Here is a 19,528-nt window from a genome sequence, read left to right on the forward strand (position 1 = left end):
TCAATTTAACCACCTGAAAATTCCACATTACACTGAACCAAATACATGCCATTACAAGTTGAGAATTTTGTAGGTTACATTTGTGTGCCAGAGTCTACTCACATTTATTGGGTTAATTATGAGAACACTTTCTCTCACCTACCTTCCCCTTTCATGTCATGAGGAAAGCCAATCACTGCCGTCTCTGGCACATCAGGGTGTTCAGCCTAAAGACCATTTGAACAGAGAAACATCATCTCAATCAATTAACAGGTTCCTATTAACCTCCAGTTATTTCTTCTCATAAAAGATTTGGAATACTGTAATAACAAGGCACTGTTTTACAAGTGGACGCAGTGCATGCATTTCTGCCTTTGAAGCAGAAGGTCTAAACTTGAGTTCCACCCAAGGACCCGATGACCAAGGAAGGTGCATTAACAAAGCCAAACAGAATAAGTATTACCCTGCAGATCCCTCCAAGTGGCTGAATATCAGGAAGACGCAGTAAAATAGGAGCAGGAGCAGACCATGCAGCCCCGCGACCCTGTTCCACAAGGAGGAGAGGGAGGAACTCAAGAAAATTATAATCACCAGAAAAATAGCACTGAGCAAAGAAAGTTGGAGCTGCAAGCTAACAAGTTCCCAGATCTTAATGGACTTCATTCTAAGATCTTGAAAGAAATAGTTAGTGAGATTGTTGGTGTGTTGGTTTAAATTTTCCAAAATTCTCGAGGTTCGAGGAGGGTTCCATTAGATTATAAAATAGCAAATGTAACTCTTTTATTCAAAAAGAAGACCAGAAGCAGTACACACTCCACAGCACTTAGCTGATCATACATTATAGCGAATATACAAAAAGACATCATAGCAGAGCACTTAGTAAATTCAAGGTAGTTAGACAACAATCAGAATCAATATGGTTTTGTGAATGGGAAATCATGTTTATTCAATTTATTGGAGTTCTTTAAGGAAGTAACATACTGTGGAGAAAGAAGAATTGGTGGATTTACTGTACTTAAATTTCCAGAAGCATTTGACAATATGCCACATCAAAGATTATTGTTAAAAATAAAACTCTCAGTTTTCGCAGGATCACATATTGGTATGAATAGAAAATTGGCTAGTAAAAATGATTCAGGGAGAAGGTATAAATTACCCATTATTTCGTTAGTAAGGTGAAATGAGTGGTGTACTACTGGGATCAGTGCTGGACGCTCATCTTTTTATAATCTATATAAATGACTTAGGGGAAGATGCAAAAGGTAGAGTTGCTAAATTTGCTGATGACACAAAGATAGATAGGAAAGGAAGTCGTAAAGAGAACATAAGGAGGAAATAAAAGGGTAAAGATAGGTTAAGGGAGAAAACAAAGATCTGATTAATGTTGTATAATTTGAGAAAATGTGAAATTGTCCACTTTGGCAGGAAGAATAAAAAAAGAATATTTGAATGGTAAGATATTGCAGAGCTCGAAGATGCAGTGGCATCCAAGTGTCCTAATCCATGAACCTTTAAAGGTCAACATGCAGGTACAGCAAATATTATGAAAGCTAATAGAATGTTGATTGGAATATGGTTGAGGGGACTTGATAGAGTGTAGGTGGAATGGATGTTTCCTCTTCTGGGAGGATCTAGAACTAGAAATCACTGTTTAAAAATGCAAGACAGAGATGAAGATTTATTTTTTCATACAGCACCATGAGACTTTGCAACTCTTACTCAAAAATTGTGGAAATCATATCTTTGAATATTTTAAAGCAGAGCTAGATAGATTCAGACTCCCTAAGTGATCTGTAACACCTCTCTGAGTGCCCATCCTTCCACCAGTTACTTACTATCCAATTCAGCAGGCTTCATACATGATCCTGTGTATAGATCTAGACACTGTGTGTTACGTGTTCATACAAAAACAAGCCATTCAGCCTAACTGATCCATACTCCTCACAAAGTCCCTTCCTTCCAACCCTGCAGTAAAACCTGTCTCTTCTCCCTCATGTAAAAATGAAGGTTATCTACTTCCACTAACTCATGTGATACATTTTCATTACTCTGCATGTAAAGAAATTCCTTATAAATATTTTATGTGACTTTTAACAGCTAATTTACATTTATACTCATTTGATCTAGACTCATTTCGATGTGGAAACAATTTTTCCATTTGATGTCTTGAACAGGTTTGTTGAAAGTGCTGTTTTCATCTGTGTTACACATCTCCAGATCACATTTTTTTTCCAGTCCATTCCAATGCTGGAGAAAAGTTCCACATTATCGAGAACATGACTATGCTTTGTCACATTCAGGAGTAGAGCTGATCAATACAGGGTCCAGGAGGGTTAGCTTCATAATGCAGGATCTATAGGGACAGTTGATCCATCACTGATGCACAGTCAGTAACTCCATTACCAGGTCCATGTGGACAGTTGGTCTAGCACTGTTTTCATGGTCCAGCTGATTAAGTATGGGGTCCACAGGTCAACTGATCCAGTTGATCAGTTCAGTATGAGGTTTATAGGTCAGTTAGAGAGTAATAGAGCCACACGACACAGCATTAGCCCCTTTGTCTAACTCGTCCATGCTGACCCCGTATCCTCAACTGATCCAGTCCCACTTGCCTACATTTCGGGTGATCCAACACTGGGCCCTGGGTACATCTGATCCAATATCAGTTCCATGGAGATAGTTCAGGATAGTTCATGGACTCAGTAGTTAATCAGTTAATGTCTGTGGATCAAGTGTTCATCTGATCCAATATCAGTTCCATGGAGATAGTTCAGGATAGTTCATGGACTCAGTAGTTAATCAGTTAATGTCTGTGGATCAAGTGTTCAATCCTCTTGACCCATAAACTCAGCACTGATTAGCAACACCTTGGATGTGGATCATGGCTGCATTAAATCTCAAATTTATTCAGCTATCCTCACTCTAGAGTCCTTCAAAATCTTGCCTTAGAAAAGCTTTTGGCAACACCAGGGCCTGTCTACAATTTCACTCATGCCCTAAAAAAGGAAGGAGGCTGGCTTCATTCTGATTCATTTGTGCTGTACCACTTCCAAGGTTACTACATCTTTCCTGAGGTTCAGCTCCCAAACCTTGAATATTCAACTCTCTATTCCTTCTTCCAAGTCATTGATATATAAAAAAAGCTGATAATGAATCCCTGAGAAACATTATTCATCATGTACCACTTTTCAATACCCAGTCTCACAGCTTATTACCAAGCTATGTTTCAAAGTTGCCTCAAATTCTTTAAGCCCACATTTAGATCACTTATGTGGAGTCCTTACCAGAGCATTCTCTATTTCAGCTGTTCCCAACCTGTGGCCACTGATGTTAATGATGTCATCCATCCGGCCAGTAATCTTGTAAAAGCCTTCTTCTGATCTGTGCACACCATCACCAGTTAAATAATATCCTGAAAAGCAATGGGAAATGGATGCGTAACTTTACATGAATGCAGTAATCTGCTCTTTCAACATACCTCAAAGCTGTGTTGTTTCCCTGGAACATAAATGCCGAAGATGCATTGTGATAAAGCTTTTTAAAGGAGTAGCATTTTATATTGTATGTTTTTCACAATAAGATTGTGTTCAAAGTGCTAACTTAATTGCAGGATCTGATTTTTTTTACTCGTGATTTATTGCTTTGCTAGGGATATTGAGCTATAGATTTACAACAGCTGAAGGAGTGGAAAAAGAAGGCAGTTCTGGCTTGTGATCCTGTATTGTTCAAAGATCAAAAACAGAAGTATTCATCTCCCAATAGGCTTAAGTTTATTAACTTATCTTGTCCCAACTTTTGATATTAATTTATTGAAAACCAACAAGGCTCATTTACAACTTTCCAACAGATTTTGGATTCTTAAAGAAGGTTTGAATTATTCAGTTAACCATCGTATGAAAGGAGAGTACAAATTGATATTTGATAAAAAGAATGGATCTGGCACCAGTGTACATGACCATGGGAGGTCAGGATGAAGCTTCCTCAGCTGCAAGACTGAGAGTTCTCTTATATTGTAAATATAAACTAGGTGATTTTTTCTTCCCTGCCTCTGAAATCTTCTCCAGCCTTTCATTACTCTTGAGAACAATGCATTTTTCCATCTTTTGCTGCTTGCACGTTGCAAACTTCCTTCAATCTTGCTTTAACAACCACGCCTTTACCTAACCAGGTCAAGCTCTGGTATTCTCTCGTTAAACTTCTTTATCTCTTTACCTCTCCTCCTTTATGTTCCTTCTTAAACTTTACCTTTTTCAAAAGATTTTAGTTGGTTATTTTTGTGTTCATGGAATATGGCATCACTGTCTAGGCCACTTGTCCCTAATTGCCCAGAGGACAGTTAAAAGTCAATCACCGTTGCTATGCTCTGGAGTCACATATTGGCCAGACCAGGTGAGGACAGAAAATTTCTTTCTCTAAAAGACATTAATGAACAAGTTGGGTTTTTAACAACAGTCAACAGCAATTGCATCATTGCCAATAGGCTAGCTTTTTACTCCAGACTTTCATTGAATATAGGGAGAAAGTGAGGACTGCAGATGCTGGAGATTAAAGTCGAGAGTGTGGTGCTGGAAAAGCACAGCTGGTCAGGCAGCATGCCCGAAATGTTGATTCTCTGATACTCAGATGCTACCTGACCTGCCGTGATTTTCCAATACCACTCAACTTTCATTGAAAACAGATTTGACTATCTGCCATGATGGAATTCCATATCCCTAGAACATTAAATTGGGGTTCTGGATTACAAGTCCAGTGAAATTACCACCATTCCAGTGCTCCTCCCCCCAGCCCTGATTACCAGCCTGTTCTAATATAAAGCTCTGCTTCAATTTTTGCCGATAACACCCCTGTCAAGTGCCTTGAGACATTTTCTCAGTACATTAACTACATTATATAAACACAAAGTGTTCTTTTGTACCGTAGTTCTTTTGATAAATACCTTCATTCCGTATCCTTCAGTTACTGACTCTCTTACAAATAGAAACACTTTTTTGTTATTTACTCTTTCTACACATCAGAAGGTGCTGAATATTTGTACTAAATCTCTCCTTTCTCTAAGAAGAAAATCCCAGATTGTATAGTCTCTCTACATAACTGAATTCGCTCATCTATAATGGCATTCTGGTATATGTCCTCTGCATCAGCTTGATATTATACTTCTCGAACAGAGTATTTCATTGAAATAAAACCTGAAAGTTAAAGGTGAATAAAGTGGTCTGTTCAAATCCAAGATTGCGGAAAGGGAGATCAGCAATCTATATTTAGTGCCATAAGCTACTTTAGTCGTAAACAATTGGAGACATGTATGCCTGGAAGAGTATTAAAGGATGATTTTTTTCTGAACATATTAATGTCTTACCTGGATATTTTTTGAAATATGAATTCAGGAATCTGGGATGATCCCCATAGATACTTCTGGCAATGCCAGGCCAAGGCTTTGTGATGCAGAGAGCACCAGTAACATTGTTTCCCTCCATCCGATTACCCTGTATTTAGGTACATGCATTTTCATTATTAATCAAGAATGATACCATAACAGACAGCACAGCAATCAGGAAAGATGGCATAGGCTTGAGATCTTTTCCATAGAAAACAAGTTTGAGAGGTGACATGATAGAGGTCTTTAAAATAATGACAAAATTACATAGAATTTTACAGCACAGTAACGGCCAATCATCCCAACTGCTCTATCCTGGTGTTTTTTTCTCTTCACAAGAGCATCCTCTCATCATAATTAATCTAACTGTATCAACATATCATTCTATTGCTTTCTCCCTCAAATACTAACTTCAAACAAGTTCTTTAATGTGTGTATGCTATTCTCTTAATTGAGACTGCAGGTTACACACACGTAACAGTCTGGGGAAAGAAGTTTCCTCTGAATTCCTTATTAGGCTTATTAGTGACTACCTTACTTTCCAGACCCAATTTCCGAATTGCCCCGCAAGTGAAAGCAGTTGTCTGTACCTACTTTATTAAGCCTCCTTTCAAATTTAAAAGACCTCTGTTTATTAATTCCTCAGTCTATTGTTTTCTACTGAATGTGCCACAGTTATTCACCTTTCCTGATTGTCAAAACCCATCGGTCCTGGTTTCATTCTTGCAGATCTTTTTCTCGCTTTTTCCAGTTTTGATAGGGTTAACGTAGAGAAGGTGGTTCCAGTTCTAGACAATTTCAAAATAGAGGCTAGCAATTTAAGATAGTCACTGATAAATCCAATAAAAAAACAAATCTGAGTGTAGTGAAACTGTGGATCTCATACAGGATCTCACAAAAGAAGTGGGTGTAGTGAATAGCATGTAACATGGCTTTAAAGCGCAGCTTGGATTAAGAACTTAAGAGCCAAAGCAAAAGAATGATGTGCTAATAGACTTTGATGAATTATGGTGGGAGGGAGCTCTTGAGAAGTATAAATATCAGGATAGACCAGTTAGAGAAACAAGTAATGGGTAAGAAATGTTACCCAACTATTGATTTCTACATTCTGAGTGCAGATCTTTTAGAGTTGCTTGACTGAAGGTCATGATGTCAACAAGTACTTTCAGTTCACTAGCTCTGGCCAGGAAGCCAGACCGAACTGTCTACATACAAAGTTGTTGGGGCTCGCCAAAGCAAAAGAATGATGTGCTAATAGACTTTGATGAATTATGGTGGGAGGGAGCTCTTGAGAAGTATAAATATCAGGATAGACCAGTTAGAGAAACAAGTAATGGGTAAAAAATGTTACCCAACTATTGATTTCTACATTCTGAGTGCAGATCTTTTAGAGTTGATTGACTGAAGGTCATGATGTCACCAAGTACTTTCAGTTCACTAGCTCTGGCCAGGAAGCCAGACCGAACTGTCTACGTACAAAGTTGTTGGGGCTCGAATATTCAACCATAATGCCTTCTAATGTAACCTTCACAGAAATAGACATTCCCCTTCACGAGCTGAGTAAGAGTTTACTGAAGTAGAGCTTCCGCCCCTGTAAAACAGACCCGAGTTACATTCCACTGGAATTAACACATTTGTTATAGTCCTAACAGAAATATAATTGATAAAATGACAATGTGATAAAACATAGAGTACTTTATTGAACTTATTTCAGTCATGCATGAGATCTGCACAACTCCCTCAGTCGCACAATAGGTCTGAATGGGCAAAAAACTACTAATAGAGCCATTGAGTCATAGAGATGTACAGCACAGAAACAGACCTTTTGGTCCAACTCATTCATGCCAATCAGATATCCTAACCTAATCTGGTCCCATTTGCCAGCACCTGGCCCATATCCCTCTAAACCCTTCCTATTCATATACACATCCAGATGCCTTTTAGATGCTGCAATTGTACCAGCCTCCACCACTTCTTTTGGCAACTCATTCCATACACACACCACCCTCTGTGTGAAAAAGTTGCCCCTTAGGTCTCTTTTATATCTTTCCCCTCTCACCCTAAACCTATGCCCTCTAGTTCTGGACTCCCCAACCCCCAAAGGGGCCTATTTATCCTATACATGCCCCTCATGATTTTATAAATCTCTATAAGGTCATCCCTCAGCCTCCAATGCTCCAGGGGATAGCTCAAGCCCTCCAACCCTGGCAACATCCTTGTAAATCTTTTCTGAGCCCTTTTAGGTTTCACAATATCCTTCTAATAGGAAGAAGACCAGAATTGCACGCAATGTTCCAAAAGTGGCCTAACCAATGTCCTGTACAGCGCTAACATGACCTCCCAACTCCTATACTCAATGCTCTGACCAATAAAGGAAAACATACCAAACGCCTTCTTCACTATCCTAGCTACCTGCAACTCTACTTTCAAGGAAATATGAACCACATTCCAAGGAGTCTTTGTTCAGCAACACTCCCCAGGATCTTACCATTAAGTGTATAAGTCCTGCTCTGATTTGCTTTTCCAAAATGCAGCACCTTGCATTTACACTCCATCTGCCACTCCTCAGCCCATTGGCCCATCTGATCAAGATCCCGTAAAACTCTGAGGTAACCTTCTTCACTTTCCACTACACCTCTAATTTTGGTGTCATCTGTATACTTACTAACTATACCTCCTGTGTTCACATTCAAATCATTTATATAAATGACAAAAAGTAATGGACGCAACACCAATCCTTGTGGCACTCCATGGGTCACAGGCCTCCAGTCTGAAAAACAATCCTCCACCAACACCTTCTATGTTTTACCTTCAAGCTAGTTAAACCTACCATAATTTTATCTTTGTGATTTATTTACTGACTTTTGATTGTACTGTTAAGTTGTATGCATTTCTAACATGTTTTCTCTTGACAGAATGTTTTTCTGCACGATTTTATGTTCATCGTCCATTCACTTCATGCTCAAATTATCCTTCTCATAACATTTATGTGTTAGCACAGCATTCTAGAACCTCAATATCTTTATTCATGCATTGCTGTCTAATCCTGGCTGCCTTACTTTTCGTTCTAACAGAACGTAATGTCTCGGAACTCTCGTTATCACACTTGTGAAAGCTTCCCACTTTTCATACATTGCTTTTCCCACGAACAGTCTTCTCCAATCAATTTTTGAAAGTTCTTGCCTCATACCAATAAAATTTGCCTTACTCCAATTTAAAGCTTTAACTTTATGGAAGCTTATCCTTTTCCATAACCATTTTAAAACAAATAGAATTATGATCACTAGACCCAAAGTGTTCCACTACTATCACTTCAGTTACTTGCCTTGTCACCCAACAAAAGGTTATGTTTTGCTCCTTCTCTAGTCGGAACATTTACATATTAATAAAGAAATTTTTTTTGAACTTTTTTAACAAATTCTTCACCATCCAAACATTTAACACTATGGTAGTCCCAGTCAATGCTTGGAAAATTAGATTAGATTAGATTCCCTACAGTATGGAAACAGGCCCTTCGACCCATCAAGTCCACACTGACCCTCCAAAGAGTAACCCACCCAGACCCATTCCCCTACCCTATAGTCACCCCTGACACTATGGGCAATTTAGCAATTCACCTAACCTGCACATCTTTGTGACTGTGGGAGGAAACCGGAGCACACCCATGCAGACACGGGGAGAATGTGCAAACTCCACACAGACAGTTGCCCAAGGCTGGAATTGAACCTGGGACCATGGTGTTGTGAGGCAGCAGTGCTAACCACTGACCCCCGTGCTGCCCCGTGTTAAAATCACCTATTATTATAACCTTAATATACTTAAATATATTTGAGATTCCAGATGAAGGGCTTATGCCAAAACGTCGATTCTCCTTCTCCTTGGTTGTTGCCTGGCCAGCTGTGCTTTCCCAGTGCCACACGTTTTGGCACTGTTTTGAAAACAATCAACATTACAGATAAGAAAGTGCTGATGGTCTTAAAATATAAAACTGTATAAATCGCTATGACCTGATCCAGTGTGTCCCAGGACGTTGTGGGAAATAAGGGACAAAATTGCAAGGTACCTTGCAGAAATATTTGGATCATTTATAACTATGGGTGGTGTGCTGGATGACTGGAGGGTGACTGATGTACCTTTGTTTAACAAGGGATGTAAGGAGAAACTTGAAAACTTAGACCTGTGAGCCTGACTTCGATTGTTTGTAAGTTGTTGGAAGTGATTTTGAAAGATACGATTTTTATGCATTTGGAGAGGCAAGGAATAATTAGGGATAGTCAGCATGGTCTTGTGCGAGGGAAATCATGTCTCACAAATTTGATTGAAAGTAACCAAGAAGATTGATGAGGGCAGTGCAGTGGACATTGTTTACATTGACTTTAGTAAAGTCTTTCACTGGGTTTTGCATGGTAGACTGATTAAGTTAGATCACATGGGATTCAGGGTGAGCTTGCCAATTGATATAAAATTGGCTTAATGACAGGAGACAGAGTGATGGTGGAGGGTTGTTTTTCGGACTGGAGGCCTGTTATGAGTAGTGTTCCACAGGGATCGGTGCTGGATCGACTTTCGTTTGTCCTTTATATAAAACATTTAGATTCGACTTTCGTTTGTCCTTTATATAAAACATTTAGATGAAAATGTAGAAGGCATGGTTAGTATGTTTGAGGATGATACCAAAATTAGTGAAGACAGTGAAGAAGCATATCTAAGATTACAAAGAGATTGTGATCAATTGGGTCAATGGGGTGAGGACAGGCAGATGGAGTTTAATTTGGATAAATGTGGGCGGAATTGCATTTTGGTAAAACAAACAAGGGCAGGACGTACACAAATAAAAGTAGGACCTTGGGTCATGTTGTAGAACAGAGAGACCTCAAGGTTCGGATATATAATTCTTTGAAGTTTGCATCACGTGTAGATAAGGTGGTTAAGACGGCATTTATCACACTTGCCTTCATTGCTCAGACCTTTGAGTATAGGAGTTAGGACGTCATGTTGAGGTTGTGCAGGACATTGGTAAGGTATCTTCTGGAGACTTTGTGCGGTTCCAGGTGCCCTGTTATAGGAAGGATATTATTAAGCTGCAGAGGGTTCAGAAAAGATTTACCAGGATGCTGCTAGGAATGGAGGCTTTGAACGATAATGAGAGGCTGGATAGACTGGGACTTTTTCACTGGAGCATTGACCTTTTAGAGGTTTATAAAATCATGAAGAGTACAGATAAAGTGAATGGCAGTTTCTTTTCCCTAGGGTGGAGGATTTCAAGACCAGGGGACATATGTTTAAGGTGAGAGGAGAAAGATTAAAAAAAACATGAGGTAATTTTTTTTTACACCGAGTGGTTCGTGTATGGAATGAACGTCCAGAGGAAGTGGTGGATGCGGGTACAGTTACAATGTTTAAAAGATATTTGGATAAGTACATGAATAAGAAATGTTTGGAAGGATATGGACCAAGTGCAGGCAGGTGAGACTAGTTTACTTTGAGATTGTGGTCAGCATAGAGTGGTTGGACTGACTGGTCTGTTTCCATGCTGTATGACTCTATAAGAGGAGGTTTCTTTACAGTCACTATCACTGATATTTTTAATTGATTTCCAATGGTTGCTCTTTTCTGATACAGAATGGAATTTTGCACAGTCTTCTCACCTTGATCCAACCAAGAACTGTTAATACTTCTATCGGAGGGAGCTTGCAGATACTGGGTTTTATATTTCCACATTCCACCAGAATGACTCCTGTATTATTAAGTCTCAACCAAACACTTACCTTCTCATCCATTATAGCAAGCTGTATCCCAAAGAATGGTCTCATAGCCATAGAAGGCAAAATCTTTGCTCCTTCCTCTGAAGGCCGTGGAGAGATGCAAACACCACCCGTTTCTGCTCACAAATGAAAGGAAATCAAGGGAGGTACATACTGAAATGATATCAATATACTGGATCAGTGAAGCATGGTAAAATATAATGAAGATATTCAGTCTCCTTCGCAAGAGCTGTCAGCTTTATGGAAGAGATTTTACTATAAGATTTAGTTTATCGAGCTTGCCTTTAAACAGCTAATTAAAAAGAAAATTGAAACTCCCCTTAGTCTTCTCTACTTTTCTGAAAATAATCATAATATCTCAAGCTTTTTCACGATTACGGCATGAAATCTCTACCTGACTCTTGTCCTATTTTTAATTATCTAAGAATTGTTGGAATGCTGCTAGCTGCCTCAACTCTTATAGGTTTCAAAAAGGTAGTTCTCCTATTTGTTATCCCTGCTCAAAGAATAATATAGCACAAAACAAAGCCCTCAAGTCTGTGCCAGCTCTAAAATTGAATCATTTGATCTCATTCACCATAAATTTTCCAGTTTATCTCATTCACCATAATTTTGCAAGCTTTCCTCCTTGAAGTAATTATCAAATGCACTTCTGAAAGCTTCTTCATATTTGGAAACACCAAACTTACCAGTTAATGAATTCTAAATCTTAACTGTTTGGAGTCATACAGCACAGACACAGACCATTCGGCCCAACTCATCCACACTGACTAGGTTTTCTAAACTGAACAAGTCCCATTTGCCTCCATTTGGCCCATATCCTTATAAATCTTTCCTATCCCTGTACCTGGCCAAATGTCTTTTAAATGCTGTAACTGTACTCACCTCTACCACTTCCTCTGGCAGCCTGGTCTATTTATGCACAACCCTCTATGTGAAAGATTTTCCCCTCAGATCCATTTTAAATCTTTTTCTTCTCACCTAAAACCTGTGCCCTCTAGTTTTGGACTCCCCTACCCGAGGAAATAGATCCTGGCTACTCACCTTAACAATGCCCCTCATGGTTTTATAAATCTCTATAAGGTTACCCCTCAGCCTCCTACACTCCAAAGAAAAAAATCCCAGCCTCTCCCTATAACTCAAACCCTCCATTCTCAGTAACATCCTTGTAAATCATTTTTGCACCCTTTCCAGTTTAATAATATCCCTCCTATAGCAGGGCAACCAAAATTGTATGCTGTATTCCAAATGTGGCCCTACCAATCTCTTGTACAGCTGTAACATGACATCCCAACTCTTGTACTCAGTGCTCTGGCCAGTGAAGGAAAGCGTGCCAAATTCCTTGTTCACCATTATGTCTACCTATGACACCACTTTTAAGGAACTATGTATCTGCACCCTAAATCTCTCTGATGGACAACACTCCCTACGGTCCTACCTTGGTTTTTCTTATCAAAATGCAACACCTCACATTTATCTAAATTAAATTCCATCTGCCATTCCTCAGCCCACTGGCCCAGTTGATCAAGATCCCATTGTACTGTTAGGTAATCTTCTTTACTCTCCACTACACCACCAATTTTGGTGTCATTTACAAACTTACTAACCATGCCTCCCATATTTTTATCCAAATAGTTTATAGAGATAACAAACAACAATGGATCCAGCACCGATCATTGCGGCTCTCTGCTTGTCACAGACCTCCAGGCTGAAAAACAACCCTCTCCCATCACCCTCTGTCCCCTACCATTAAGCCAATTTTTGTATACAATTGGCTAGCTCTCCCTATATCCCACGTTATCTAACCTTACTAATCAATCTTATGTGGAACTTTACAAAGGTCTTGCTAAACATTTGACAACCTCAACCGCACTCTCTTCACCTATGTTCTTGGTCACCTCTTCCAAAAAACTCAATCAAGCTTGTACGACAAGATTTCCCATGCACAAAGCCATGCTGAATGTCCCTAATGAACCTTGCCTTTCCAAATGCATGTAGATCCTGTCTCTCAGAATCCTCTCCAACAACTTATCCACCACTGATGTTAGGCTCACCAGTCTGTACTTTCTTTTCAGAGTGTGGTGCTGGAAAAGCACAGCAGGTCAGGCAGCATCCGACGAGTAAGAGAATTGACATTTCGGGCACAAGTCCTTCATCAGGTAACATTGGGCTTCTGCCCTAAACGTCAATTCTCCTACTCTGCTGTGGTTCTGTTCGCAGAGCTGGAAGTTTTTGTTGCAAACATTTCGTCCCCTGTCTAGGTGACATCCTCAGTGCTTGGGAGCCTCCTGTGAAGCGCTTCTGTGGTGTTTCCTCCAGCATTTATAGTGGCCTGTCCCTGCCGCTTCTGGTTGTCAGTTTCAGCTGTCCGCTGTAGTGGCCGGTATATTGGCCGGTAAATCTTCTCACAAACTTTGATCTCCTACTTTTTGGAAGCTGGCTGACCTACTATGCTTTTCCAGCACCACACTCTCGCGACTCTGATCTCCGGCATCTGCAGTCCTCACTTTCTCCTCCCTGTAGTTTCCTTTCAGCCTTTCTTAAATAATGGCACAACATTAGCCACCCTCCAGTCTTCCACACCTCACCTGTGGCTGTCGATGATACAAGTATCTTGGCTCGGGGCCCAGCAATTTCTTCCCTGGCTTCCCACAGGGATAACTTGATCAGGTCCTGGGGATTTATCTATCATAATGCATTTTAAGACCTCCAGCACCACCTCTTCTGTAATGTGGTCTCTTTTCAAGACATCACTATTTAGTTGCCTGAGGTCTTTAGCTTCCATGTTGAAAGGATTCAGAAAAGATTTACAAGGATGATGCCAGGGTTGGAAGATTTGGGCTATAGGGAGAGGGTGAATGGACTAGGGCTGTTTTCCCTGGAGCGTCGGAGGCTGAGGGGTGACCTTATAGAGGTCTATAAAATCATGAGGGGCATGGATAGGATAAATAGACAAAGTCTTTTCCCTGGGGTGGGGGAATCCAGAACTAGAGGGCATAGGTTTAGGGTGAGAGGCAAAAGATATAAAGAGACCTAAGGGGCAACTTTTTCACGCAGAGGATGGTACATGTATGATCTGAGTTGCCAGAGGAAATGGTGGAGGCTAGTACAATTGCAGCATTTAAAAGGCATGTGGATGGGTATATGAATAGGAAGGGTTTGGAAGGATATGGGCCAGGTGCTGGCAGGTGGGACTAGATTGGGTTAGGATATCTGGTCGGCATGGACAAGTTGGTCTGTTCCCATGCTGTACATCTCTATGACTCTATGTCATTCCCCGCAGTAACTACTGACACTAAATATTTGTTTAGGATCTCACTCAACTCTTGTGGTTACACACATAGAAGGCCTCGTTAATCTTTAAGGAGCCCTATTTTTTCCCTACTTACTCTTTTGCCCTTAATATATTTGTAAAATCTCTTTGGATTCTCCTTAACCGAACTCATGTCCCCCTTTTGCCCTCCTGATTTCCCTCTTACATGTACACCTACACACCCTATACTTCTCAAGGAATTAACCCTAGCTTTATATACCTGACATATGCGTCCTTTTGCTTGACTCAATATGTCTAGTCATCTAGTGTTCCCTACTCCTGCCAGTCTTGCTCTTCACACTAGGAATATGCTGTTCCTGAACGCTCGTTATCTCACTTTTGAAAGTCTCCCACTTGCCAGACATCCTTTTACCTTCAAACAGCCTCCCCCAACCAATATTTGAAAGTTCCTGTCTAATACCATTTGTTACATTAAAAAAAACTTTTTCTCAAATCACCCTCCACTTGTTTTGCCAATCACTTTAAAACTATGTCCTCTGGTAACTGACTCTCTGGCCATTAGAAATTGCATATTTAAATCCTTTATGATTTGACCCTCCTCTATGAAATCTTCTCTTGTCTTTTTATGTTCTAAGTAGGAGAATCTAACTTTTCTAGTCTATCCACATAATGCAGCCATCCAGATAAAATGCTACAGAAGAGATTAACTTGAATGTTTCCAAGGATGAGGATATATACACAAACTTGCAATTGCATTCCCCTCATCCAAAAAACCTCTTACCAGTTTACCCTTAATAAATCTGTGCTCCCTCCAACTTATTAGTACATGCATGTCCAAATGGCCGTTCATTTTCTCTAGCATTCATGCTTTAAAAAGTTTTCCCAACACTGGTGTTAAACTATCTGTTTGCAATTGCTAGTTTATCCTTCTCCTCTGCTTCTTGAACAAGGTGTAGCATTTACAGTCTGTCAATTCTTCAGCCAGCCCCTCCACAATCTCTACCATTTCATCAGCAATTTAGGGATGCAGCCAATCTGAACCCCTAGGAGTTTTAAATACACCAGGTCTTCCTCATATCAAGTATCTTGGCAACCTTCTCATTTGGTAAACACTGTTGCAAAACATTCATTTAGTTTTCCAACTATGCTTTCTACTGCCACCAAGAGTTCTTCATTTTGGTCCAAAATCATTTCTGTAATAGTCCTTTCCACTATTAATTTTTCCACTATCACAGGCATTTGGGTCCCTTTTGTGTTATCTGGCATTCCCATTCCACTTCTTCACACTTCTTCTTTCCCTTTCACTTTCACTTATCCTCTGTACTCCTTATATTCCACCAGATTCTCCCTTCTTTTCCAGAGAAAAAAATCAGAATCAATTATCATGACTAGTTGTTTTAAGATTCGGCAAACAATGACATATCAAGGTCCAGGTCATGACTGACGTATGTGGAATAATATACTTGGCGAAGAATCACATTTTCAGAGAAGGAGATTTGTCATAACTATATTATTTAGGAAATACACAATCTACTGCTCTCAGATTACAAAGAATTAAAAACTATTCTGTCAGTTTAACCCTCTCAGTTGTGTTCTCTGAATCAGACACTGTACTTCATACTTGAGACCGGCAGCCCTGCCCCAGACACGACACATAATTAGCACATAATTGAAGCTGTGTGCACTGCAAGAACGTTTAAATGATCCTGATTTCCATACACAATTGTCTTTTAACCTGAATCCGATGGGTGCTCCTGGTACAGTGATAGTGTCCCTCCCTCCGTTCAAGTCTCACCAGCTTCAGAGATATATTGTAACATGTCTGAACAGGTTGATTAAAACTATTCAGACCCCTTACACTGACTGCTTCAGCAGTATTATCTTAAGGACATTACTGTCCCTTCAATGCCGGGTGAAGGTATTCAAAATCAAGATTTATCTTAGTTTGAGAGTATTCAGCAACCATTATAACCAATTCAGATTTGAAATTCTCTGACAACAACATTGTATGTTCATATGGAACCTTCACTTCATAGAAAATAAGATGAAGGTACTCCACAGGACATAATCTGACAAATATTGACACCAAGGTAAGAAAGAAATATTAGATTAGGTTACCAAAAGCATGGTCAAAGATGTATATATTGAGGAGTGCATTAAAGACAAAGAGGTGGAAGGGAATTTTAGAAATTAGAGCTTGAACAAATGGCAGTCTCAGACTGCACTGGAAAACTGAAAATATGTAACATTTGGCAGTGAAATGGATACCTGAGTTTTGGTTACTGTTTTGACAACAATTCATATTTAACCAATCAGTTTAAATTATGCCCCAGGATACAAAAACCCAATTGAGTTTGAATTTATTGTTTTGTCAACATTGAACCAATGAGACGATCCAATATTGGGGATATGAAAATTCTGGCATTTTGAAAATTGTAGAGAGAGCAACTACCATCGAGAGAGACCCAATAATTAGGAAACACTCTCTATCAAAGGTACCTTTTCATATGAAACATTTTCACAGTAAAAGAAGACAACCCAGGGAGATTCTCAGCCAGAAGAAGACAGACACCGAAGACAACAGCAGCTGTGTGGTTTTGAAACTAAGTTACTGTCATTTTAATAAGTGTCTTATTGGAACAGCGTATTGTTATCGAGTTGGAGGCAGGTAATAAGCAATTAAGAGAAAGGGGGGCTTAGAGTTGACAATAGTTGTTGTTTAATGTTCACTGTTAGAGTGAAAACAGTGGAGTTTAAATAGTAGAATTTGGAACTTCTCTGTCATTCATATTTTAACAGATTACAAGGCGAGGTGAGCTTTTCTGGGTGTTTGGATTAATTAACAGAAGGGTTCACTGCCATGTGATAACAAAGTGCAATTTCAGTGCAAAAATCACGAAATATTCTTTGTTGAGTGTTTGAATATTTACATATATCCAAACTTTCCTCACCTGTCTGCCACCAGGTATCCACAAGGGTACATCGGCCATCTCCCACAACCTTCCAGAACCACTCCCAGGCTTCGTGGTTAATAGGTTCCCCTACTATAAGAGAAACATTAGCAGCTAAACTATGCAGTGTAGATTGAGGAAGTAGTTTCTCAGAATTGCAATTGGGGTGAAATCACAGAACAGACGTATCCTAGAATTCATGAACTAAATAGATAATTCACATGGTTGATTTAATCAGTCCTAAATATTTTCCCATTCCCCTACCCCACACCCAATCTGCACATATCTGGGCTATTATACTGAGTTATGAGGAACGAAACATTTACTTTTTATTCATTCATGGTGTGAATTGCTGGCTAAGCCAGAAGTTATTACTCATCCCTATTTGTCTTCAAAAAAGTGCTGGTGAATTGTCATTTTGTACTGCTGCAGGTTCACTAATGCATTTTAATGAAAAGAAAATCTGCCATCCTTACCTGGTCTGGCCTACATGTCACTCCAGACTCTCACGAATATGGTTGAGTCGTAACTGCCCTCTGAGCAATTACAATTGCTGTACTAGCCCACAACACCACATCCCATGAATGAATGTATTCCTGGTGAGTAGATACTGCATAGTAATGTTATGCTGAAGAACTAATTGTGCATTGGAGCTGCTCTCATCCAGCCACGTGGGGAGTATACCATTGCACTCTTTCTTGTGCCACATAAATGGTAGATGGACTTTGGGGAATAAGGAGGTGAGTTACTCACTGCAATATTCCTAGCCTCTGACCTGCTTTTGTAGCCACAGTATTTTATACAACTAGTCCAGTTCATGCCCTGGTCAATAATCTCATTTAAAACCAATTGGAATCCTTCTATGTTTTAGCAAGTATTTGTTTAAGTGTGTTGAGGGGATAGCTCATGCGGCTGGATGACTGGTTTGCGATGCAGACTGATGCCAACACCATGGGCTCAATTCCTGTGATCAACATGAACATCCCTCCTTCTCAATCCTCAGGGTAAACACAACCAGTCATCGAATGGGAGAATAGCCTATGGTTTCCTCTGGGTCTAGGGGACCTTCACCTTTGTGAAAATGTTTTCTTCATTAGGAAATGATAGAGAAGTCCTTACCTGTTTAGTTTCACTGTTTATTATTTTAACGGCTTTTACTAATCAAACAAAACTGACAATTATTTCTCCACTCTGCAGGCACCCTGCCTCTATTCCTGATGAAGGGCTTTTGCCCGAAACATTGATTTTCCTGCTCCTCGGATGCTGCCTGACCTGCTGTGCTTTTCCAGCACCACTCTAATCTAGACTCTGGTTTCAAGCATCTGCAGTCCTTGTTTTTACCTAGTTGATTTTAACTACCGCTCCAGGCAACTGAACCTCCACTTGCAAGTTTCAAGGTTAAACAAGCCTTGACTTACATGTGCACACTATTATAAAAATCACTCTCGGTTTGACTATTCAGGGCAGGGAGGGAAGTTTCTCAGGAATGTGGAATAGATTGGCTATTTTCAAGTCACTTCTAGCTGGTAAGTTAGAAGAAGGGTATGATAAGTCATGCCATATAAGACCGTTTGTGCCACACAAGGCAAGGTATTGCCCATCTCCAGCTATCATCCAAACACATTCAATGGGAATACCATTGCTGAATCCCCTCCTATCAGCATCTTATGTATTACCATTGATCTGAAACTGAATTAGACTAGTTATATAAGTACTGCAACTGCAAGAGCAGGTTAAAGGCTAGGAATTCTGAAGTGAGTGACACACCTCCTGTCTTCCAAATCTATAAGGTACAAGTCAAGAATGTGAAGGAATACCCTCCACTTGCTTGGAAGGATTCAGCTTCAACAACACTCAAGAAGCTCAATGCAACTTGGAACAATGCAACATGCTTGCTCTCATCCCCTTAATCCTGATGCACAGTGGTAGCAGTATGTACAATCCGCATGTACGTTCCGCAAGTAGGTGGCCTGTCTCCCCAATATAGAGGAGGCCACATCGGGTGCAGCGGGTGCAGTAAATGATGTGTGTAGAGGTGCAGGTGAATTTGTGGCGGATATGGAAGGATCCCTGGGGGCCTTGGTGGGAAGTAAGGGGGAGGTGTGGGCGCAAGTTTTGCGTTTCTTGCGGTTGCAGGGGAAGGGGCCGGGAGTGGAGGTTGGGTTGGTGGGGGGATGTGGACCTG

The 19,528-nt window shown here is 40.1% G+C and overlaps 1 protein-coding gene across 4 annotated transcripts in view; it reads right to left on the reverse strand.

The window, feature by feature from the left end:
• Positions 1-100: 100 nt before the first annotated feature.
• Positions 101-19,528, reverse strand: part of LOC122553018 (acetyl-coenzyme A synthetase 2-like, mitochondrial) — a 54,486-nt gene continuing 35,058 nt past the window's right edge. Inside the window, exons 8-12 of one of the 4 annotated variants that reach the window (XM_043696430.1) lie at positions 17,344-17,436; positions 11,122-11,234; positions 5,336-5,462; positions 3,264-3,391; positions 101-206 (exon numbers count right to left, since the gene is read on the reverse strand). In XM_043696430.1, the coding sequence (XP_043552365.1) occupies positions 135-206; positions 3,264-3,391; positions 5,336-5,462; positions 11,122-11,234; positions 17,344-17,436 (533 nt within the window). In that variant the 3' untranslated portion in view covers positions 101-134. Of the gene's footprint in view, positions 207-3,263; positions 3,392-5,335; positions 5,463-6,036; positions 6,142-6,588; positions 6,945-10,310; positions 10,410-11,121; positions 11,235-17,343; positions 17,437-19,528 lie in introns of those variants that run through there. The other 3 variants (XM_043696432.1, XM_043696434.1, XM_043696433.1) reach the window with 3 other exon arrangements.

The sequence above is a fragment of the Chiloscyllium plagiosum genome, chromosome 9 (genome assembly GCF_004010195.1).
Source record: "Chiloscyllium plagiosum isolate BGI_BamShark_2017 chromosome 9, ASM401019v2, whole genome shotgun sequence".
NCBI classification, from domain to species: Eukaryota; Metazoa; Chordata; class Chondrichthyes; order Orectolobiformes; family Hemiscylliidae; genus Chiloscyllium; species Chiloscyllium plagiosum.